The sequence below is a fragment of the Neolamprologus multifasciatus genome, chromosome 23, assembly GCF_963576455.1.
Source record: "Neolamprologus multifasciatus chromosome 23, fNeoMul1.2, whole genome shotgun sequence".
Taxonomy (NCBI): domain Eukaryota; kingdom Metazoa; phylum Chordata; class Actinopteri; order Cichliformes; family Cichlidae; genus Neolamprologus; species Neolamprologus multifasciatus.
The window spans coordinates 10,765,492-10,790,513 of NC_140460.1; the positions used below are offsets into that span (position 1 = coordinate 10,765,492).

The window sequence follows — 25,022 nt, forward strand, 5'->3', positions numbered from 1 at the left end:
CAAAAGCATAATGTAAGGATAATTTTGTTTTCTTATCATCAGTTTAACTGTTTTTAATTCCGTATTCTGTTTAAAAGCACATTCATTATTTTAGCACAATAAGGAAGAGAAATTATTTCTACATCTGAGATAAAATATCCATACTAAAACGAGAAAATAACACACATGAAGCAGGTTGAAACTGTTTTACCTGCCAGCATTTTAAGCTTATTTAAAGAGTTGATTTGAACAGGGGTTATATATGTCTTATGGTTAAAAATGATTAGATTTGAAAACGATACAAATAAAACCAAAATAATAAATATAAATGGTTTGCCGAGCCTTCCTGGTCCTACATCCTCTGAATTCCCAGCATGCTGCAAGTCCCTGAAGGTACCGCCCTGTCACGTGATTCAGGGAATCATGGCGTCCTCCCGGAGGCGGCTGCTGTATGTGCGCTCCGGGGCGCTCAGCCTCTTATTTTACTGCGTTTATTCGCACCTGCAGCTGGTCCTGAGCGAGGAGGCGGAGAACTGCCAGAACCTGAGACTCGGACAATATCCTTCCGTCCGTGTTTACCGCGCTTTAACGCCTCATTACCGGGGTCACGGGACGGCTAACGTTAGCCTAGCTTCTCTGTGACATTCAGATCAAAACGTTACATTTGGATGTTTTTTGGGGTTCCGTGGCTTAATGCGGGTTTCTCCTCTCATAGAATAGCACTGTGTGTTTGCATGTTTGGGACCTGAAGGGTTTTTCAGTCTGATCGATATTTTTAGATCAGTGTGGTCAGATTAAAGTTTCAAAGGAGGACAAGCTTCCCGTTGTCTTTGCAGTTACGAACGGATATTTAACTTCAGTCTGAAGACCGAACAGTTTACTTTTGTCAGGGGAGCTCAGAGACCCGAATCAGGAGAATAAGTTTGTTTCATAAACACAGAATCTTTACTGTGCAGCACTCTGCTGTTTTCATCAGTCATACCTAATGATACGATATTATTGTGATTTTTAACCTTTGTGTCCTTCATCAGTGTCTGTTTTACCCAGTACGATAAAGTTCAGTTATTGTCAACCAAGCCAAGGCTGTCACTAAAACCTGCCGTAAATGTTGCCATAAGATGAAGTTAGTCTGCAAATGAATGCAGTCTGTCTCTGATAATTCACCAAAGTTTAGTACTAGTATGATTTGTGACAAATTGAAAATCATGCATCTGTCCAGATAGACAGAAATTCACATTTAATTATCACATCTGTGCTCAGCAGCCTTCCTGTGCTAGAGGATTATAACCAGGGTACAGCCCAGAGTCGATCTGTGCTCCGTGACAACTGATGGGAACATGATGGCAATCAGTCTGCATTTATAAAGCAGAGAAAACAGCTGTACAGTCGGCAAGAGGCTGCTGATTTAATTGTACATGTGAGGAAGCTAATGTTATCTCAGGATGGTGTGCATGAGATTGTTTGTAGGATTCCAGAGTATTTTCATTTATTTAATGAAGTATCGATATTTGGGGTCCTTGTATCCATACAGTATCTTGACACGATGCTGTATCGACTTCTTTTCCCCGCCCCTAAACCACGGTCTACACCGTGTCACATAGAAACAGGCTGCAGATGTTTTCCGACTGAAGTGTGTTTGCCTTCCTTCACTCTGCTCACGTATAAATGCAACGATCCAAAGATCGATGAATCCACTCAGGAGCCAGAGAACTGCAGGGACATGACGGCGTGGGGTGAGTCTCACTTCAGATTAGATTTTTTTCTGTTTGTGGGCGGTGGCTTAAAAAAACAAGCAGACTCTAAAACTGAAGATGTTGCAGAGCTGCTCTTCTGCAGGCTTCCACAGGTCAGCCAATCAAGAGAAACTGTACTTTATTTTGGGGGCGGGGTATAAAGATAGCAGAGTTTTTCAGACAGGATGAACTGAGGGCTTGCACTGAAGCTGGGATCAGGTAAAGAAGGATTATTATGAATCGTGAATCATGCGGAGCTGCTCAGTGGCGCGAATACGATCATAACTGCATCTAAACAAGTGTGCGTGTGTGTGTGTGTGCTCGTGTGTGCACGCAGTGGAATGCCTCCCAGCTCCAAACATCAGCTGTCGGCTCTCCAACGGGACGGTGTTCAGGTTTAGCGGGGACGAGGTCGGCTTCAACAAATCCATCCCCTGCAGAAATGTGTGAGTATTCACAGTGCAAGCACAAACACACGCACACACACACACTCCTCTATAGATTTTGGTGTGTGTGTGTGTGTGTGAGCTTCAGGTGGTTTGATGCTCTCTGTGTTTCCTGTCAGGAGTGGTTATTCCTACAAAGTGGCCGTGGCATTGTCTCTGTTTCTGGGCTGGCTCGGAGCAGATCGCTTCTACCTGGGATATCCTGCTCTGGGTACTCTCTCTCACACAAACACACACACACACACAGACACCTGCAGCTTTTATTTTGATGCCTGTAGTTTGGGTGGCTAGCTCTCTCACTTCATCTAGTTTTAGTAAAGTAGGTGTGGATGGAGGTGTGTGTGGTGGGTGGGGGTGCAGTCAGGTGACACCTGTCGCTGAGCAGGTGTACTGTCAGGCGTCAGTATTTGGACAGTGATTCCTCAGGTTCAGCCTTTCAGGTTTAATTTAAAGAATTGAATAAAAGGAAAAAACTTAGAGTCATGTTTTAGATTTACAGCTTTCTCATGTCTGCAGGTATTTATTAAAGTGAATACTATGTACTAGGGCTGGGCCATATCATACCATTCAAGGTAATACCGGTATAATGTTGGGCAACGATAAGAAAATGAAATATCGAATATGGGTAAAACGCGCATGTGTAGTGCCTTTGTTTTCATACGCACATGGCGGAAAAAGTGTGCCGGCAACGGAGAATGAGAAGGGGGAAAGCGGATCGTTGAATGAAACGGATGAACCAGTATTGGTTTGTAAAAATGCTGCAACTTCAGTGGTGTGGAACTGGTTTAGCTTTAGTCCGTCAGATACACGACAAAGCACTACTTTTGGTAGAGCATGCTAGCGGGCCGTCGTTATTACCGTGTTTTTTGGAAAATACGGCACACTTAAAATCAATCCTTTGATTTTTCTGAAAATCGACAGTGCCCCTTACAATCCTGTGTGCCTTATGTATGAATTCTGGTTGTGTTTACTGACCTCGAAACCATTTTATGTGGTACACGGCGCTCGAAAATCTGTCAAATGTTTCAGTACGACTTTGCTAAGCTACGAAGCCGCACCGCTTGATGGATTGTCGGAGCATTACGGCTATCGTAGGCAGGAGCCTCACGGAGTGATACGTACTGTGCTTCAACATAATATTACCGTATTGTGTGTGTATAACCTCTTTTTACGTTTTGTGGATATTATACATGGTTATGCTGAGGATATGTCGGCCAATTTCCACTGGAAATGCCTTTTGGTTAAACTGTCAGCAAGGAATTTGCATTTGCACTGTAAAGTTTTTATATAACTTTAATGCACATAAAAAAACAGCTGCTTGTTTAAGCAAAAATACATTGATGGGTTGTTGTTTTTTTGCACTAATAAAGTTGTGGAGTTGTAAAGTATTTTGTCTAGTGTCAGTTATATCGTCAGTTATATCGTTATCGCAAATTTTCAAATGTATATTGTGGTAAATATTTTTGGTCACATTGCCCTGCTCTACTATGTACTGTAACATTCAGATAATGATCTCAGACACTGACTCAGCGCAGGAAGACCAGACACAAGAGGAGGAGGAGTTTAGAAGTTTGAGAAAGCTCACGCAGACATGTTTTCATTGCGTTTCATCTGAGCAAAACCAACAGCAGAGCAGGAGGCTGCAGGCTGATGAGTCTCATGTCCTTCATGTAAATAATGCGTCCCCACTCCTTTGCACTCTGAAGAGTTTCTGCAGTTAAACCAGCAGCAGAGTCCCTGTGCCCCCACAGGACACTTCAGCACACAGGGCACAGTACAGTGACAGCTGGAGGGTTTTGGCACCCGGCGTGTCCGGCGTCCTCAGGTGTGGCTTCACACCCCAACTGACCTCTGACACAAACTGTACAATAAAATCTGAATTAAAATTTAAAAAACTGTTTCAACGGGCTGTGTCGCTGCTGCATGTGACCTGAGAGAGTCATGTGACCTGAGAGTTGCTGCGTCCTCCTGATTACAGACCTGGAATGTTTCGCCTGTTTAAACAGGAATGAGATCCATTCACACAATGCAAAATAAAACCCAGACGGACAGGAAAAGATTCAAACATGATCCAAAAACACAAAAGAATTTTTAAAAAGAATTATCAGAAAACACCAAGTGTCCATTTAAAACAGACTAAATGTTTAAAACAAGATGAACATGTTTCAGTCATGGGAATATTTTATATTTGTTATTTAATGAAGACTGTCTCTCTCTCAGGACTGTTGAAGTTCTGCACTGTTGGTTTCTGTGGGATTGGCACACTCATCGACTTCATATTGATCGCCATGCAGGTGAGTCATAAATCCTGCACCGGCACCAGCTAGCTGATCACCACCATCATCATCATCATCGTCATGGCTGAAAATGTCCCTTTTACGTTGAATCTGGTTGGTCTCATGTGTTTGTTCCCTGGGGTCAGAGGTCAGCAGGCTGAAGATCAAACTCACCCAAACTGTAGCAAAAGATCAGATGGATCGGAGCAGCGATTTAGAGCCCGCTGTCACTTCTTGTCTGTTGTTAACAGTGACGCCTGTGATGAAGCATTCCTCAGTTCCATTTCACTGTGTGTGTGTCTGTGTGGGGTGTTGGTGGGGGCCTTATGAATAAGCAGGCGGCAGCTTTCTGGGTATTATTTACACCCATCCATCGGCGGCAAGGCGAGTCCCCTGTAATGAATGAATCTTCTGGAAGGTCCTAATGGACTCTGAGAGCACGGAGACAGATGTATGAAGCAGAAGGTGAAGGGACAGATCTCCCTGTCCTGCTGAACCGTTTTAGATAATATAGACTGGAAATCCATCGGGGGGGGGGGGGGGGGGGGGCTGAACGGGCTGTGGCTATTAACCCCGCCCACACCCAACTATGACACAGGAAGAGCGAACGGCCCTTCAGGAGTTTTAGGCTTTGGGAGGTATCCGCCCCCATTCAGACCACAACTGTGATTAATATTCAAGGCTCATTATATTTGATGGATGATAAAATATGCTGTTAGTAGAATTCAGTGATGATGAATGTCATTTAGCGCTTTAGCTGCTTCAAGCTGCTGCTAAAACATCCTGCTGGCTCCTGCTTACACCCCAGTCATCAAGAGGATTAAAAAGTTCACCAAAAACATCAAGCAGTGGACAGAGGAAAGTATCCTCACCCTACAAGGATGTTTCGAAGCCACTGACTGGGACAGCCTTCTTTCTCCCTCTGACATTGACAAATAAATCAACACGGTGACATCATACAACTCCTTCTGTGTTGACAACATTATCCCCTCAAAAACAGTCTCCATCTACCTCAACAACAAACCCTGGATCACCAAGGAACTCAAGGAAATCCTTAATAAAAAAAATTCTTCACCGGCTCTGCACTGGACAAAAAGGAGGTCAACAGGGAGGTCAAGACGGCCATAAAAGCTGCTAAACTGAAGTATTAAAAACACAGTTGAAAAAAAATTCACCACAGGGGACCTCCACTCAGCCTGGCAGGCCCTCAAAACCATGGCCTCTGTGAATACTGCGGTCACCACCCCCAGAACCATCTAGGTGGAGGGCAGCAACCCCTCCTTCCCTCCCTGACGACCTCAACGCTTTCTACACCAGGTTTGAGACGGACAACATGGCCCAGCTTGAGGAGACCAGATCCCCACTCAAACCTGGCAGCTTTGCACTCACCTCAGGACGTGGTGAGAGCCCTAAGGAGGACCAGGGAGAGGAGCTCACCCGGCCCTGACAACATCAGCAGTCGAGTTCTGAGGCACTGTGCAGGGCAACTAGGAAGTGTGTTCCGGACTCACACCGTCCCCCAGCTGTGGAAACACTCCACAGTCATCCCCATCCCAAAAAGAAACAACCCAAAGTCTCTGAATGATCTTCGTCCTGTGGCCCTCACCTCCCTGGTGATGAAGACCATGGAGAAGATCATAAAACAGCACATCGTAAGAGCAACTGACCCCCTGATGGACCCACTCCAGTTTGCTTACCGTGCATTCAGAGGTGTCGATGATGCAAAAATCTTCATCTTGGACTCCATCCACAAACATCTGGAGCTCCATGACTCCTCCGCTAGACTTCTGTTTGCTGATTTATCATCAGCATTCAACACTCTGCAGCCTCATATCCTGGCCACTAAACTTTCCTCCCGATTTCACCTGGATGATCAGCTAATCCTGTGGATATTGGACTTTTTGATCAGCAGGACTCGGGTCAACAACTCTCTTTTCCAGTCTCTGTTCCACCTCCACTGGCTCCCCCCAGGGCTGTGTGCTCTCCCCCCTGCTCTTCATCCTTTACACTGATGACTACAGATCCGCACAGGTTTTCAGCCAACAGGCCCTCAGACAGGCATCCAAAATCATCAACAACCCCTCTCACATTCTTCACCCTGCATTTCAATGGCTCCCCTCTGGGCGACGCCTCCGCTGCATTTCCTGCAGGACTGAGACGAGAAGAGCCACCTTTGTCCTCAAAGCCACTCTGCTTTTTAACTTCAGCCGATAAGACCATTTCCAACACCCATAAGAATAAACTACAATCTTCTTATACTACCGACACTATTCACAGAGTCAAACTCCAAACCTGATTCTGGCTGATGGAGGCTCAAACCATCTTCACAAACGCACAAATATTAATCTTGTCCTCTTGCTGAGCATCTTTGTTAAAGCGTCAGCCTTCAGCCACTTTGAGCATGATCACCTCCACCTCTGCTTTAGAAGCTCACAGAAACAACAACTCTGCTTTCTGAAAACCTGGCTCTAATTTCCCTCCCTCTCTCTGGTTTCTCCTGCAGATCGTGGGTCCAGCGGACGGATCGAACTACATTGTGGATTATTACGGCGCCCGTCTGACCCGTCTGTCCATCACCAACGAGACTTTCAGGAAGCCACATCACTCTCTGTGAGCTCACCTGGACGCCGCCTGTAAGTTTTTAGGTCTTAAACGTTAGTAAATGACTGATGTTCCGCAGTGTCTAGGGTTTCTGATGCTTCATTTAGTCAGCCTCCGAGGTTGATGGTTGGAAGATGAACTGTTCCCAAATCTTTGTTTTTATCTGATCAGTGTTGTCCCTGATCGAGGGGCTTCTATGAATGACCAAATATTAAAGGATATTTTCTCCCTCTCTGTTTAGGCATCTCCATCAGTGCAATAAATTCAGACCTGCTGTGAAGAAATCCCTCATCTTCAGTCACAGTCTGTTTGAATCTATTCAATGGTCGCTCCGAGTCATCCTTAAAAAAACACTTAATTGCACTTTTGTTTTTTGGTGTGCTGACATGTTGCTCCACCCATTCCTGTCTCTAACTTATTCTGTTTGTCATGAAGACTTTGTAAATAAAGTTTCTTTTTGTTAATCTACACACCAGCATCTCTGTTATTACTGTAGATGTATTTCAGGCCTGTTTGACAGTCACCAGCAGTCTGCCTTTAGTTTAAACCTACGTTTAAATCCATCTTCTAGTCAGGGGGTTAGAATCACCAGTTAACCTAACCACACAGAAACGCCGGCCAGGGGTGGAGGCAAACTCAGGAGCTTCTCCTGCTGTGAGGCAGCAGTGCTAACCACTGTGCCACCCACTGCTGGGAAAACTAAAAGGAAAACATATTTTCCTACTTTTCAGATAATGGTGTGAACACTTTTCTGAAGTCACAGAATTTTCAGCAGATTTCAAAGCTTCTCTTCCAACCTCGGCTACTTTAGTCACATTTGAGGTTTAATGTAAACTTTTACTTCCTGTTTGTGGTTGAAGTTTACGGAGGTAATGATGCATTAACACTTCTTAAAAACTAGACAGTGGAAAAACCTTCAAAATGAGCTGGATCTTTTTCCACTGCTGGGTTTTCCAGTTTTCAGCACTCAAATACACATTACAGTGTCGCCACACAACGATACGGCCGAGAGCACAGACAGGAAATGATATCACACTACCATCAGTCTGGAAATGTTTGGACAGTGAAAAAAATGTGGTTAAAAGTCTAGTGACTCCCGCAACTGTACATGGTAACTGAAGCAATAAACAAACCTGTGCAATTACAGCAACTGTTAGAGAAAACACAACGCTCTGAGAACACGTGCAACAATACCGGACATCACACTAACATCTGCAACAACAGCAACCTGTGTAACGACACCAATATCATCTGCAACTCTAGCAACCTGTGACATAACATCGTCATGTGCAGCTACAGCATCTGGTGACATTTGTACATTTTTGTGGTGTTTCTAATGTTATCTTTCTGGTTTTGAACTTTCTGGTGCTGGACCATGCATTCATGTGTAACAGCTGGATTCAAATGACTTTGAGTAGAGCATATTAGTTTCTGCAGTTGCTGTCTGTGTATGAACAGAAAATGTGATAATCGAGTCAAATTGAGCTGCTGAAGTAAAACATGAAGGCCAGTTTATTTTCTAATTTACACACAGAAACAGGAGTTCCTGTTAGCCCTGAGCAGCGAGCGTTTCCTCTGGTTAATTATTACTCTGTACACAGAGCGAGTGTGTGTGTGTGTGTGTGTGTGGGGGGGGGTACTCCTTGTATTTCCATGTAGAGTTAACCTCCATGTGGCTTTCATCAAAATTCAATTATCATCCTGAAGCACGCTTCACAAGATTCACAGTTCAGACCAGGAGGAAGCAGAAAGAGGGGGAGCTCTTGTGTGTGTGTGTGTGAGAGAGAGAGATGACAGAGAGAGATGATCCCAGGATACTTCCTTTCATCTCAACATCCACCCTAGCCAAGAAGGGTGAATGTCTGATTGCATCAGGAGAAAGCCGACCTGCCAACATCTGTCGGCCTCAGCAGCAGACCAGATGTTAAAAAGCTGTAAGCAGACCCAAGAGGCTGTGGAACCTGCAGCAGGATCACAGAAGAAGAAAGGACGGAGAAGACTGAGCAGCAGAAACTTTAGGGTCACCCACAGTTTGGTTCAGTCTTAAAAAGAGGAATGCTAGAGGATTTGAGTGGATGATCTCAGGATTCTTTCCATGGAGCAGAAAACATCTTCATAAAACTGTAGATTTACACAGAGTGGATTTTACTAGCAATGCCTTCCTGAATGTAAGTCCAGCCATCTGAAAGGTGAGATTAAAAAGCTGTAAAAGCTAAAGACTCGTGGACTTCCTCCTGAAGACATCACAGACAAGGAAACCCGGTCTTCAACACCTTCCATCCAGGCCAAAATATGGCCCATCACACATGCCAGGAGAATGATGGTTTCACTTCAGAGCTATTGTGGCTGTGTCAGAATCAGCATCAACATATACGTTACATTTTAAACACATCTGTCTGACCTCTTCTGATGTCTGGACGTTTTGATTCAAGTAATAATTCACATTGAAGAAGTTACAGCAGCACGATTTTACACAAATGTGTTATTTATCTTAAATCTTAACTTTATCATAAATGTTTTAAGGAATAATTACTCACAGCAGCACCGTGAGAACTTGGGTCAGTCTGGGTTTGATCACAGCAGCATCTAGTGGGCATCAAGGGAACTGCAGATGGTCACATGTCAACAGAGGAGGCTACTGATTGGTTCATAGAAAATTCCCCTCTAGCCCCTGCAAGCTTGGGTCCTCCTCTGTGACTTGAGGGTCCTGCTCAGTATCTTAGCTGCTCCTGGGACTGCGCTCTTCTAGACAGAGGTCTCAGATGTTGTTCCAGGAATCTGCTGGAGCCACTCGCCTAGTTTGGAAGTCACTGCACTAAGTGCTCCGATTACCCCTGGGACCCCTGCTGTCATTTTGTATTGTTACATCTATCACTATGGCTGTCTTCCTCTGCTTGTCCACCACTACCCTGTCCAGTTGGTTAGCCATTACCAGTTTGTCTGTATCTGGAAGTCCCACGGGATCTTAGCTTGGTCATTCTACACCACCCTAGGGGGCGTCTCCCATTTTGACCTTGGGACTTCCAGGCCATGCTCAGCAAAAATGTTTCTGTATACTATGCTGGCTGCTTGGTTGTGGCGTTCCATGTATGCCCTGCTCGCTAGCATCTTGCACCCTGCTGTCATGTGCTAGATTGTCTCAGGGGCATTTGTCCTGTGCTGCCATGATTAGTCCCTCTGTGCTGTCTTTCAGTCCAGCTTTGCCAGCCACTGGTAGGTCTTTTGGATGTCAGCCACTTCCTCTATCTGCCAGTGGTGCATACCGTGCAGGGGTCTAGCCTTCCATGGTGCCTCAGGTATAGACTAAGCACACGGTCAGTTGTGGCTATCTTCCTGATGTACTTGTGGATGTTCATCTTCTCATCTTGGACCATGTCCAACATATATTTATATATACACACATGTCCGTCATCACAAAATACTGTGATTGGGAGGTAACACACACACACACACACACACACACACACACACACACACACACACACACACACACACACACACACACACACACAGAGTGTGCTGTGTGGGAAACAGAGGCCATGAAATTACAGTTGTGTCAGTTGGAACGAAGTAGGAGGAAAGTTTGCAGATAAGGTGGAAGCTTCATGCAAACCTTCATCCAACTGAGTGTGCGCCCTTCTGCACTTCTGTCTTTGTGAGGACCAGGAGCGAGGAAACTGGTGGGGCCTGCAGGTCTGAGAGGAGGGTCTGAGGGTTCAAACCAGGACTCAGGGTCAGAAGTCCTCACGAAGACAGATGTCCAAATGTGTTTGTTGATGGAAGTTCACGAAATAAATGCCAGACCGCTATAATCCCTGTGTGTGTGTGTGACCAGATAAGTCATTTCAATATTCACACTCGGTCGGTCACTGTGTGACACGGGCACTGTGTGAAGCTCAGCTGCACCGGTGTGTGTGTGTGTGTGTTTAATTTTTACACATTAATATCAGAAAGCAGAAATGGATTTTCCATTAAAGAGTGTTTGGTTTGAAAAATCGTTTCTGGATGTGAACCTCGGGCCTGATGTTTGAGTCTGTGGACAGATCTGATCACCAATGTGTTCAATTCAGAAAATCATGATATTGGTACTGCAGCTGCCTGTGTCTTTATGAATCTGCTTCAAATAAAGATTCATTTGTAGGATAATTAAAAATAGGTTACTTTATTTTACTTTTGTCCTTTGGTTCAAATGTAAAAATAGAACAAGAAGGCAGCTCACTCTGTGGGCGGTGCTTCCTTCACATATAATTTTTTTTTCTCTCTTTAAATATAATTTAGCGCAAAGTTGTTTTTATTAGCCCTGTTGAAACCCATTTAATATACCTGGCATCATTTTGAGTGTCATTATTGTTTATTTTATTGTATTACTTTTATTTATGTGGACATGTGTCACATTCATTTCATTGTTTAATAAAATTTGGTCGTCATAAATATCAAGAGAAAAAACGTTTCTTTAAAAGCATAAAGTATTCAGGAGCACAGTCCATGTATTTAAATTCTTATGTATGTAAACAGTTATAACCTGTTATTGTGATATTTATTAATTTTTACCAAACAAAGGGTACTGAGCCATCTGAGGTGCAATGAGCTGCTAACCCCCCCCTCCCCCCCATTCTAATGAAGAGCTAATAATTCCTCCTCCTCTTCTTCTCCTCTTCTGTCCTTCAAGGTTCTTCAAACAGAGCTGGTCACGATTTAAAGCATCTGATCTTTAAATATGATTTTATGTCCCTGCAGACGAGACATTTACTCTGACAGGTCAACGTCTCCCCTGAGGAGGAAGCCCAGCCCACCACCGCCTCCTCCTCATGTCATTGTGACTCTGTCTTCCACATCCTCTCCTCGCTGCTGTGATTCACAGACTGATCTTCTCCTCATGTCTCTGCTGTGGAACACTTCAGACTGACGTGAACATTAGGGGTGCAACGATACAGAAAATTCACGGTTCAGTTCGGTTCAGTTCGATACTTTGGTGTCACGGTTCGATATTTTTTCGATACAAAAAATATTCATGCTTTTTTAATTTGTCATTTATTAAAATTATAAATATATATTTTAACTCAAAAGTACAGTTTTTAAATTTAATGTTGCTGAAACAACAAAGTAATAAAAAAATAAATCTATCTGATCGAGAAATCACTAATCTTTAGAAAAGAGAGTTTATTATAGAGAAATGGCTCTTTCCAAAATAAAAGCTATACTATACGCTTCTTCTGGGCTATATTCTCAGCAGCATATTAAACATATCAGGTCCCCATAAGGAGAATCATGTGCTAACGGCTGTCTAAATGAGTCGGGTAAAGTTTGTAGCATGCGTGCTTGTTGTTTTTGTCTGCTTCCACTTGTCTTTGCACAAGGATGATGTCGGAGTAAATGTGCAGTCATTTTCGTTGTGTTCCCACTAGTGCTGTCAGCGTTAATCTCGTTGAAATGACGTTAATGGCACAACACGGCAAATCTCCGTTAACGAGCTACCGCGGATCTCCCGGTGCGTGGGGCTGGACGGTGTCAACACGTTAACGAGCTAACTGCGCTAACGCAGTAGTTCCCACCCATGTAATTGAGCATTGCGTGGCACATTTGACATACTGTTTTACTTTTGTCCACGACGGGCTTACCTTCAGGGTCATGCTTCACATTAAGACCAAAATAGTTCCAAAGGCCAGATCTGAATGAGGGTGAGGGAGGTTCAATTTGCCATGTTGCAACGAGCTTAGCTTCTGTCTTGCTAGCTTGTGCTGCGCTTAGTGGATCTGCGCTCGACAGTGCAGCCTAGGCGGAGTAGTCGAACGCAGATCCACTGAGCTCTCAACACCAGTAGCGGTTTTAGACACGGGCGGTTGCCCGGGGCGGCATCGTGGTGGGGGGCAGCATCACAGGCATCGGCAAAAAAAAAAAAAAAAAGCTCGTACTTATGCTGCCCCGACGTCAGCCAGCGCATATTGGGAATGGCATAGGCACCGATCGGTTTTCTATCGCCCATTTGCTGGGAGTAAGGGCGCCCTTCGTTTGCGAGGTGCGCCTGCTGCTTGCGGCAGCACCTGCTCGCCAGTGTTGCCAACTCCTCAGTAAGGAAAATCGCTATTGGCTGTCCTAAAAGTCGCTAGAAGTCGATAAATGACGTCATCACCTAATTTGCATAATTGGTCATGCTAATGTAATTGTAATCTATGTTGTTGGAGAGAGAAATAATGTCGTGGAAGAGACATAAAGTGAGTAAAAAACGTCCTAAATGCATTTAGAATTTATTTAGAACTACAAATTAAATTTATTTTAGCAATTATTGTTTTTTTAATGTCACAATTCCAACCCTGCTCCTTTACCCGGGCTTGGACCGGCAAAAGTGACCCGAAATAGGCACTCTGGTGGAGTTACTTTGTGTGTGTGTGTTTATAAGTAGTTTTAAACCTTGTGATCCACAAAACAGCATAAGAGTAAAAGAGTAAAAGAAGAACTGACTGCGTTACAGCACCCGCTGCTTGTTGAGAGTAAAAGTGATATGCGCTTTCACATCTTTTTTTAGCGACTTTTTTTCTAAAAAAAAGTCGCTAGGGGGTCTGAAAACTCGCTAAATATAGCGACAAAGTCGCTAAGTTGGCAACACTGCTGCTCGCTGCTGAAGTCAAAGTAAACTTTATTGTCATCTCCGATACATACAGTCCAGTATATAGAGACACGAGACGACGAGGCTCCAGTTACAGCAGTGCAAGTAAACAAACAATATATATAAGAAGAGTAAGAAAATAAATATACACTTTAGGGCTAGGGGTAAAGGGATCAATAACAATTTAAAATTTACAGTTTGATGATTTAAAGTCTCACACACAACCCGGCGAAAGGGGAGGGGGGCCCTGCTGCTTCCAAATAGAGCACATTTCATTTATAATGATGTAAATCCAAGTCCATTATGTATTCATGATTTGAATCCTGGGTTGTGTGAAATCTCAGAAATGCACCCTAGACAAATCGAATCTGTGAACTAAGGTGTAGGTGTGTTAGATCATATTGTGATCCTCGGGTTGAGCGATGGGTGTTCATACTGGAGTGCAAAATTAAAACCAATGGAAGATGGACAAGAAAAGTTCAAAGCCATCAGGTCCTCAGTTTAGAAAAAAGAGAAAAGAAGAGGAAGAGAAATGAGCAAAAGATACAGGTAAACAGATGTGTCATTGGATAATGGCAGGTCATCCTGAAACAATCAGAATCTGAATACTTTATTAATCCCTAAGGAAATTATGTGTGTTACAGTTGCTCCAAGAAGAAATGGTAAAAATAGTAACAGTAACAGACTAAACTGCAAACAATACATTATGTTACAGATCTTAATATTAATTAGTCATCGTCAATTGTTGATTTGTCCTGTTCTCATTGTATGATGAATCATGATGGCTGTTTGGTAGCCGTTTGCGCACTATGCATACTCTGTCTCTCTTCATATGTGTGTGTGTGTGTACAACAGTTTTATGTTAATGTACAATCCTTAATATGTTTTGTCTGTGTGTGTGTGTGTGTGGGGGGGGGGGGGGGGGGGCGCCAGAGGGAGTGTTCGCCCAGGGCGCCAAACAGGCTAGGACCGCCACTGCTCAACACAGACAGCATCCTCAGAAGAAAAGTACCCTCACCATGCTGTATTTTTCTTCTGTCCTTCTGGTAATCTTCTGGTTCTCTGTTTCCCGGTTTTGTTTTCTAGTTTCCCAGTGTTCTAGTTTGAGCTTCGTGTCTTGCGTTTATCTCCAGGACTAAAGCTGCTGCTCTTAGTTAATCATCGTGTCTCTGAGTCCTGCGTTTGGGTCCTACATCCTTGCCTACGGTGGCCCTGAGAGGCCAAACGGACTGCAACTTCAGAAAACACTTGCAAAAAGAAAAATGCTGCAAAAAGAAAAATGCTGCAAAAAGAAAAATACTTGCAAAAAGAAAAATGCTGCAAAAAGAAAAATGCTGCAAAAAGAAAAACACTTGCAAAAAGAAAAATGCTGCAAAAAGAAAAACGCTGCAAAAGCACACAAAGCACAACGGAAATAGGAAAAAAGACAACGGAAATGTTTCTGGGGAAACAATAACCGGACGGACCAGTTGCACGAACCAAAACATGTATATATGGCTGTATCCCAATTCAGGGTCTGCAGCCTTAAAGTACGCAGCCTTAACGGTCCTCAAGGGCCGCGTACTCAAAGAAGTAATGCGGAAGTGCGAGGCTTGTAGGCTTGTGAAATGGGGCGGTCTAGCCTCCGTCGCGCTGCCCATGTTGCCTAGCAACCATGATACTTACAGCTGGAAACGTTTCATACAGCTTTGTTTGACAGAAATGAAGGAGAACATATTTTGTACATTTGTTTCTACATGAGCTTTGTGTGATTTGATAAGTATCTGAGGCTGAGACCACAGGACTGTAAAACATGATTGTTGGGCTTCATTTCTGTACTGAACAGTCATTTAAGATTAGCTAGTAAATAACAATTAGCTAATGTTGTTCATGAGACTAAAGTCATCTCACTTTGGTAATGTAAATATAATATGGCCAATATTATATTAATCATTATTAGTTATTACAGCAGTGAACATGAACTCTGTGCCAAACACTGAGCTTCAGTAAAGATTCAAGTTGCATCTATTTATATTTCCTATCACCTTAAATCTTCACTTAAAGACAAGTATCTGTGACAGTGTATATATAGATGTATTATATATAAGAGACAAATATTGTTCTTTTAATAAGTTGGCATTACTAAATTTGGCTCAATGCTTATATATGTGTGGAAGAAGCAAATGTATGAGCTGTGATAACTGTTTCTGATAGAATGAAGAGTGACATATATTAAATATTCCTTTATTGGGTGAGAAAATCAGACCATGTCATAACTGCTTTAAGTCATACAGAATAGATATCAGAGCCTTAAACAGGCTGACTTCTGTTAAATGGGTCAAACTGGGCAGAAAGTATCCAAACACATAACATCATTATAGAATATGATGTAACACTATAGATCAACTTACCTCAGAATATATAAAGCATATAAACAATTACAGCAATATGATGCAACAAACACAGCAGTACTACTCCATTCTGCTGCTGATACATACTTTAGGTTTCTGAACATTAAACTTGTTGCTGCCTTTCATAGTGTGTAACTTGAAGGCCCTGAGTACTTTCTCCCACACTGAAAACACTGGAATGATAAAATTATTTTAACATTACCTAATAAGACTGATTCAGGACAGACAATTAGTTATGTTAAACTTTCCTAGCAGTCCTTCACAAACAGGGAACAGTCTGTCTATTCTCTCCATCTGTCAGCTGCTGCTGGCTCTTCCTCCTCCTCTTCCTCACACACTGCTGAGTTTGTCCCGGTGGATCATCAGGGGTGCAAAGCCTCACAGATGATGTGCAGCAGTGGGTCCCTCAGACTGTCCTCACTCTGGACACTTGCAGTTGTGACACATGGAAATCAAATGTGTGATAAGCTGCAGGATTCAAACACAAGTGTAACTTAAAAACACATGTTCATACTTTTATTCCAAAATCAGAGAGAAAGAAAAAGTGAGAGAGTGCAGGACAGACAGACAGGTGACAGTCTCAGGTGTATACACTGCTACAAAACAGCACAAGAGAAGGAGGATTTAGTGTTTGTGTTATTACGAGTGCTAAACAAGAAGAGATCCCAGATGGTACAGTGGACACATGTGTGACTCCTGTGATTAAAGCATCTTTCTTTCAGCTTAACGAGTGAACCGTCAGCTCGTTCAAACACACATTAAAGTCCGTTTGGCTCAACACCACCGAACAGAGGCAGCAATATAACATAGCTAACATTAACAGTGCAGTGAATCCTGCTTGTGCCGTTATATTCAGGACTGCAAACCGAGCAGCATCACTGACTTTCAGCCTGTTGTGTTTGTGGATATATGACTGACTTTAATTATCCACAAAATCATCAGATTCTCTGTAAGATTAAGGTCGACTATCTAAGGCCGTATAAAGTAAAGACTTTAAAACAAAGTAAACGCTGAAAGTACAAACATCGCTAATGTCACATAACTTTGCCGGCATTGTGGCCAACAGTAATGTTTTAATGTTCCTCATTATTAAACATTTGCACATAAATAAGTGACATAATATTCGGAACTTACTTTTGTTTACTCTTTGGCCCTCTTTCGCTTCCACTTCTTTGAAGTGTCTCCCAGTCCCAGTGCACTTGTTAGCATGTTTTGGTTTGTGCAACTGGTCCGTCCGGTTATTGTCTCCCCAGAAACATTTCCGTTGTCTTTTTTCCTATTTCCGTTGTGCCTTGTGTGCTTTTGCAGCGTTTTTCTTTTTGCAGCATTTTTCTTTTTGCAAGTGTTTTTCTTTTGCAGCATTTTTCTTTTTGCAAGTGGTTTTCTTTTTGCAGCATTTTTCTTTTTGCAAGTGTTTTTCTTTTTGCAGCATTTTTCTTTTTGCAGCATTTTTCTTTTTGCAAGTGTTTTTCTTTTTGCAGCATTTTTCTTTTTGCAAGTGTTTTCTGAAGTTGCAGTCCGTTTGGCCTCTCAGGGCCACCGTACTTGCCTGCCACAGCACACATCATGACAGATGAATAGTAAGATGTTCTAGCTTTACGGTGGGCATTTTTATAAAGCAGCAAACTATTTCTCCAGGCTAAATGATGATCTTCTAAATTTGTGATACAGAGCAGGCAGTCGAGTACTTCTGATTTGAGGCTCTCTTTTTCACAGGTGCTACAGTATCCAGAGTCATAATGAACTAAAAACAGAAGCTCATCTTAAAGTAAAGACAGGAAACAGCATATCTGGTCATTATAAAAGGAAAAATAACCTTCAGATCAACAAATGGCGTTCAGCAAGCCGCTCGTGTCCTGTTCTGGTTTTAATATTACCATCCATCTAAGGAATAAAATCTGTCTGATGCTGATCAGCCACACACACACCTGCTGGAAGCCTGCTGCCATTGGCTACACTCGGCGGTGGGTGTGGTATCGATCACAAACACCAAGAGCAATTATACGAGTTCACGCTGAGCCTGGAGCTCATCACTATTCACCCCAAAACACACACACACCCTTTGATTAATGCTAATTTGCGTGTGGACGCGGAACGCCTTAATCCTCTTCTGTAATTGGTCTTTCAGGATGTCTGAGGGGAAATTGGAGGGGCGTGTCCGTGGCCCTTTGTTACAGCAATGTCACCGTGGTTACCGTGGCTGGGTGTGAATGGATGACCGGGAACAGAGAGAGAAACTTTAATTGTGGATGGAGAAGTTTGACCACAAAAGTGGGGCTGCTGCTCGCTTCGTCGTCAGGAGCTGAAAACATTGGCAGAATCCACCTCTGGAAAGATTTATGGCCTCACAGCATCCACACAGTCAGAGACGACTTCAGGCCTGCATTCTGCTCGCGCCTCAGACTGTCACACACTAATATACACAGTAAAATAATCCTGTTTTATCTCAGTGGTCCAATAAGAGTTCAGACTGCCCCACTGACATCCTGAAACATGGACGAAAGCTTCAAGTCCAGGATCGAACCAGGAAGCCTTGCTGCTGCTTCCTGCTGACAATCAGATGAACCCACAATCTGTTTCTTTCTTTTCTTGTTCAGAAACATCAGGATCAGCTCATCATCGCTTCATGTTCACTCAGTTTTTTCCACAGTAAGTCTTTTAAAGCCAAAAAACAGCATGTTCGGAGTGTACATATGGTACACTACAAGTTCAGATCCAGAAAATTCAGAATTCAGAGTAATTTTTTAGCAAAACGCTTGGTGTGTGAAGGCCTCAAAGCAAGGGTGGGGAAACTCCTTCCTGGGCAACTCAGCTGACTTTACCCATTCCTGATAGTCTTCCCTGAGTCTTTGCAGGGCCCACTCTTTATCCTTCACAGCGTTGCTTCAGCTCATTGAGGATTGCAACATTGATTTATGCACGGCCTCTCAGTCAGGTTGAGGTCTGGACTTTGAGCCATTGTTTCTTTTCTTTTTCTGCCATTCTTTTGGAGATTTGCTGCTGTGCTTGGGATAGTTGTCCTGTTGATGACCCGGTTTGGTCCCAGCTTTAGCTGTGGGACAGGCGGCCTCACATGTGACTCTAGAACAGCCCTATACAGTCTCAGAAGACTTTTTTTTTTTTGGACTGTCTGAGCTCGGGGTAAGTTTTTGGGGAAGTTTTGGGGAAGACTGAACACTTCTGAGTTAATCAATTGGATTTAACTAGCAGATGATGTCTGGCTGATGTCTGGCCATTTCCATTCCTGCACAGAATCCTGTACAATTGTTGTTTTTTACACGACTGTACATGAGAAAAGTCTGCACAGGTCGAGGCTAGAACAAAAACTGTAGCAGTCACATGAACATCAGAGATCAGAGACCAGAGCTTATGGAAATTACAGGGAATATTTTGGGGTTTGTACTTGAAGGAAATCCAGGCTGATACTTCCTGTTTGGAACTCTTTAAAAATCTATGAAAAAAAGAAAAGCTGTGAGCCACTGTTTTCCAGATTGTTTTCCTCTTTTTGTCTCCATACGGAGCATTTACCTGCATGCAGAGCTGGATGCTCTAACCTGATTGGATACTAGAGCTCAAAACTGCAGAAAGCTTCTGGTAACAAAGGTTTGTAGTCTCGGAGGATCAGAGCGCTCACACCTGTTTCACCTGCATGTTTCTGCCTGAATGTCTGGGTCTGTAGTTTCCACGCTTCACAGCACCGCCTGCAGCCATGACTCCACCAGCCGTGTCTTCACCCGGGGCCAGTCGCCCTCATTAACGCTCTAAATTCCACCCTCGCTGCCCGACTGGCCCACTGCAATCTGTCCATAAGACAGCCTGGAAACAAATATAGTGAACAAACAACGAGCGACGTTTCACGCTATTAAAACTGCTCTGCTTGATCATGTGACTCTCTCAATGTCACATTTGCAATAAGCGGCTGAAATCTGTGGGAAAATTATGCCGTCCGCCATCTCACTGGGTTTGTCCTGAACCACAATCAGTTTAGGCACAGCTGATCACAGCTTCATGTCCAAAACTCTAACATCTGAACTCCCACAGACAGCAGAAGCACAGAATCAGCCCTGATGTCAGATCAGCGTCATTCAATCCACTGAACAGCGCTGCAGACGACTCCGAGATCTGTTTGACTCATCAGAGGCTCGTTCTGCTAGATCCACCTGCAGCTGTCACGCACCTCTAACAAACACTGCTGCCTGCAACAGAGTTCTCTGAGGGTCAGAGGTCACACAGAACAAAGAAGGTTTCCCAGGGTCACAACACGGCTGAACAGGAACAGGAACATGCACTCTCAAGAGACTCCACCCTGAACGAGGAGAAAAAGCTCTTCACCCTCAGACACACTCCAGGCTCAAACACCTCAGAATTTTGGCCAGAAGACCAAACAACGTGAATGTCACCTGAACCCATCCCAGCTGACGGGACAGGAACACAGGGATGCTTCGTGAGCTTGGCTCCAATCACACACCTGAGACTTAAAATCATTGGTGAACACCAGGTTAAAACAATCATGTCTCTATATGGTCCAGTATCAGCTACCCGGTTTTCCCACAGCAGGTCAGGCTTCAGGTCTGTGTCATCCAAACTGTCATGGTACCACCAGGAACAGAAGCCTGGATAGAGAAACAGAGCGCTGAAGTGCTGCTGCTGCACGTCTGTGGCTGCACGTCTGTGGCATGGACCAGGATTAATATCTGACAACATGCCATCAGTGTCAGATCCTCAACTGCTCTGCTAAAATGAAGGATATTTGCTTCAGCTGATATCTGCTCAGTGTGCCTCTCTTAGACTTCCAGGGAACCTTTTGGACTTTCAGTCCAGTTCCTTCTAGTCCCAGTTCTCCCAGAAAGCAGGAGAGCAACGATGGTAGACCAGCGGTCCCCAACCTTCGGGCCACGGACCGGTACCAGTTTATGGTTTTCAAGGTTTTTATTGTTATTTTTTAATTGTTGTTGCTGGGTCTTTTCCCGTGTATTATGAATAAATCTTCCTTTTTTTGGTACCAGTAATGGTTTTATTTGTTGTATTTATCCACGGCACCTTAAAAGCCGGTCCGTGAAAATATTGTTGGACATAAACTGGTGTGTGTGTGTGTGTGTGTAAAAAAGGGAAAAAGAACCAGCTCTTCTATTCTGATTTCAGACCACTTGACATCCTTTACAGAGTCCCCACTTCCTGTCCGGGGGTCCATTTCCTGTGGTGCAAACCTTTTCTGTTGATGCTCGTTCTGGAAGCCCAGTGTAGGTGTTCATCTGTGTTTCAGGGTGTGAGCCCGACCTCTGGACTGTTGGCTTCTGTGTTGTGGGGGCATATCAGGTCATGGCCATGTGTGTGTTTTTGTATGTGTGTGTGTGTGTTGTGGAAAGGCGATGCCTGGTGTTGGCGGCTGGCTGAATTATTCACGCTCCTCTGCGGTCGTCTCCCTCCCTGAAACCTGAGTAGAGAAGGTGAGGCTGCTCCCACCCCTCCTCCATCCACCAGGCACCCGGGGGGGAAACTGAGCTCAGCCGACAACAACACAACACACATCTGAGGAGGAGGAAGAGGAGGAGGAGATGAACCAAGAAGGATTTCTGAGATTAACTGAATAGCTGACTTTAGATCACAAACACTTAAAAACACGTCCTGGGCAGAGATGCTCACATGCTCATGCTGTGAAACACTGTTAGAGATGTTCGTACCACACACACACACACACACACACACACACACACACACACACAGACACTCTCTCTCTCTCTCTCTCTCTCTCTCTCTGCTGACATCAGCAGATCTGATAGGCAGCAGAAGCAGAGGTCTCGGTCTGCCTGGATTTCACAGCCTGTGGTCTGCAGAGACGAGGGCTTCACGGACGGATTACTGAGCGTGCTCAGAGGGGTGAGGATGTAAGTTTATCCAACAGTACAAAGTTAAAACAAAGAGATAACAGAGCTGGTTAACGGGGAATGCAAATGTGCACAAAGTGTTGTGAGAACCTTTCACAGACAATGTGTTGTTAGCATTTATGAACTGGTGTCCTCGTGTTTCAGCAGAGCTGAAAACAATATTTATGTCGGGACTTTTTACTATCCTGGGTCCTGACTCTTCGTTGGGGTCAGTGTTTTTTGGGGATGCCAACATTTGTAAGTTTGTTCACGTTTGGTTTGCCTCATTTAACACTCATCATTTACATATGATTACGCCAAAATTAGGTTCGCTGTGCTTAAAGCTTATGAGCCCGTATAAAGGCAGAGGTTCAGAACATCAGAAAAGAGAAATGGACAAACATATGTTGAGTTTGCCCAATAAACGCCTTAATTTAAAATTAAAAAATTTATTTTCAATTAACTTAATAAGTTATTTTAAATGTTGGCTGGGTGCACTTGAAATTTCCACATTTGATGACTTGTGTGAGTTAAAGATTTTGGAGCAGTTTAAAAACATGCTGCCGGCTGAAGTAGCAATTTAAATCACTGAGAAAAAAGACTCAACTGCTGCTGAAGCTGCTGAGCCAGCAGATGAGTTTGTGCTGCTCTATGAGAGGAATTCTTTTGATTGTGAGCTTCTTCAAGGGGAAGCTTCTGCAGGAGTACATCCAGCGTTGCCTGGATGCATGGTGTTTGCTTTATTTTGGGCAGTGGTTTGGCTGGTAGTGGGGTTTGGGCTGATGTTCCTCCTGTGCCAATTGTGACATCTTTTCCAAAGCAATCTGTCATGACGGTGTTGTTGAGTTCCCAGAGGATTTTTCTGCTTGTGTGGTTACACGTGCCATGTCACGTGTCTGATCAGAAGTGTGACTCGGAGTTGCAGGTTCCATCTTTAAATAAGTTTTCTCTGACAGTTTCACAGAATGTGCTGTTGCATGAGCAGCAGAATGATCAGAGTCTGAAAGATCTATTCAATCGAGTGTTGCCTAAAGCTGAAATACACAGTGAAGTTTGTGGTTATATGTTGCATAATGGTCTGTTGTTTCGAAGGGGCTTCACTCTGGTTAATGACGTCATGGGAGATACCATTTGTCAGTTTTCAGTTCAGTGTTTGGTATTCCTAAAACAATACAGAGTGACCAAGGTTCAAAATTTTCATCCTATGTGTTTGGAGAAGTTTTAGAAACTCTGCACATAAACCGTAATCTATGCATACCTATTGCTTGGTAGAGACTGGAAAGAGGGTCTGCCGTGGCTGATTCTGGCTGCAAGAGATACAGACCAGGAAACCACAGGCTTCAGCCCCAGTGAGCTTGTGTTTGGACATAGTGTGCGTGGACTCTTCGCTGTATTAAAGAATAACTAGGTTGATTCAGAGCCACCTAAAACCTTGGTTGACTTTGCAAAGACTAGAATAAAGGACACAAAACATTGTGAGTTTAGTTTTAAGGGACCATGTTTAGGCGCTGTTGCCAATTGTGCGATCTCTGTTTCAGGCCCGATATACAGGTCCTCATATGGTTAAAGAGAAACTTTCTGATCTTTAAACCCAAAACAGAAAAAGTCAGCTCTGTCATGTAAACATAATCAAACCGTAATATGCAGTCAGTCAGTGTTAAGGACTAGTTTTGTCTGTTTCTTCGATGAAATACCAGAACCCGATGACAGTTTGCTCTATGGTTCATAAATTCAGAGTCTCTTGTAACTTGGATAAGTTGCTGTCTCATTTTCCAGAAGATGAATGAAGTGAGCTGTCAGAACTGATTTTGAAGTATCTGTTTGTTTGGTGATGTTTCATCTTGCTGGATGAACATAAGCATGAGCTTGATATTGGAGATGTAGGCTACAGCGGTTCACCAGACTGGCACCAGACAAACTGAAACATTTGACTGCTGAAGCTTCTTTTATGCTCCAAAATAACATTGCGACTCCTTCTTCCTCTAGCTGGGCTTCCCCATGTATCCTGTTGCCAAAGCCAGAGAAAACATCAAGATTTTGTATGGATTTTAGAAAAGTCAATTCTGTATCAAAACCGGACTCTTTACCATTGACACGGATGGATGACTGTATTGGCCAGGTTGGATCGACCAAGTTTGTAAGCAAATTTGATCTGATTATCTGCAGGTGCCATTGTCAGAACAAGCACAGGAAATATCAGCTTTCGTTACCCCTTCTGCTCTTTATAAAGTTTTACAGCTTGGCTTAAGAAACACTCCAACTCCGGTTAATGAATAAAGCTGTGGCCAGCTTAGAGGGCTGTTCAGTTTTTTTGGGATGATTTGGTAATATACAGTGACATGTGGTATGCTCATCTTCATCGCATATGAGCATTGTTTCATTGACTGGCTAATGCCAATATTACACTTACTACACTCACAAATTTAGAAGATCATCATTTAGCCTGGAGAAATAGTTTGTTGATTTATAAGAAAGACCTCTGTAAAGCTAGAACATCTTACTATTTGTCACTGATTATAGAAAATAAGAACAACCCTAGGTTTCTCTTCAGCACTGCAGCCAGGCTGACAAAAAGTCAGAGCACTGTTGAGCCAACTATTTCTTTAACATTAACTAGCAATGAATTATTGAACTTCTTCACAAATAAAAATGTTAATCATTAGAGAAAAAAATACCCATAACCATCTCAGAGATGTAATATTATCTACAGCTACCTTTAGTATCATTGATATTCATTTAGACTCTTTTTCTCCAATTGATCTTTCTGAGTTAATTTCAATAATTACTTCCTCCAAACCATCAACGTGTCTTTTAGACCCCATTCCTACAAGACTCATCAGTGAAGTCCTGCCATTAACTAATGCTTCAATCTTAAATATCATCAACCTATCTCTAATAATCAGCTATGTACCACAGGCCTTCAAGGTGGCAGTAGTTAAACCTTTACTTAAAAAGCCATCTCTAGACCCAGCTGTCTTAGATAATAATAGGCCAATCTTCAACCTTCCTTTAATATCAAAAACTCTTGAAAGAGTAGTTGTCAATCATCTCTGATCATCTGCACATGAATGGCTTATTGGAAGAGTTTCAGTCAGGTTTCAGAGCTCATCACAAAAAAACAGCTTTAGT

The 25,022-nt window shown here is 43.3% G+C and overlaps 1 protein-coding gene and 1 pseudogene across 1 annotated transcript; both read left to right on the forward strand.

The window, feature by feature from the left end:
* Nucleotides 1-369: 369 nt before the first annotated feature.
* tm2d1 (TM2 domain containing 1) lies at nucleotides 370-7,503 on the forward strand. The gene is made up of 7 exons (XM_085150121.1): nucleotides 370-536; nucleotides 1,639-1,712; nucleotides 2,050-2,158; nucleotides 2,278-2,369; nucleotides 4,379-4,452; nucleotides 6,938-7,067; nucleotides 7,277-7,503. The coding sequence occupies exons 1-6, from the start codon at nucleotides 403-405 to the stop codon at nucleotides 7,046-7,048; spliced, it is 594 nt and encodes a 197-aa protein (XP_085006247.1). The 5' UTR covers nucleotides 370-402; the 3' UTR covers nucleotides 7,049-7,067; nucleotides 7,277-7,503.
* Nucleotides 5,663-6,931, forward strand: LOC146491084 (uncharacterized; annotated as a pseudogene).
* Nucleotides 7,504-25,022: the final 17,519 nt, after the last annotated feature.

Bases quoted from the DNA above. Each gene is read 5' to 3' on its own strand.
- tm2d1 (XM_085150121.1), top strand. From the start codon at position 403: ATGGCGTCCTCCCGGAGGCGGCTGCTGTATGTGCGCTCCGGGGCGCTC. The intron at 2,159-2,277 runs GTGAGTATTCAC...GTTTCCTGTCAG, and splicing joins TCCATCCCCTGCAGAAATGT to GAGTGGTTATTCCTACAAAG. The intron at 4,453-6,937 runs GTGAGTCATAAA...TTTCTCCTGCAG, and splicing joins TCATATTGATCGCCATGCAG to ATCGTGGGTCCAGCGGACGG.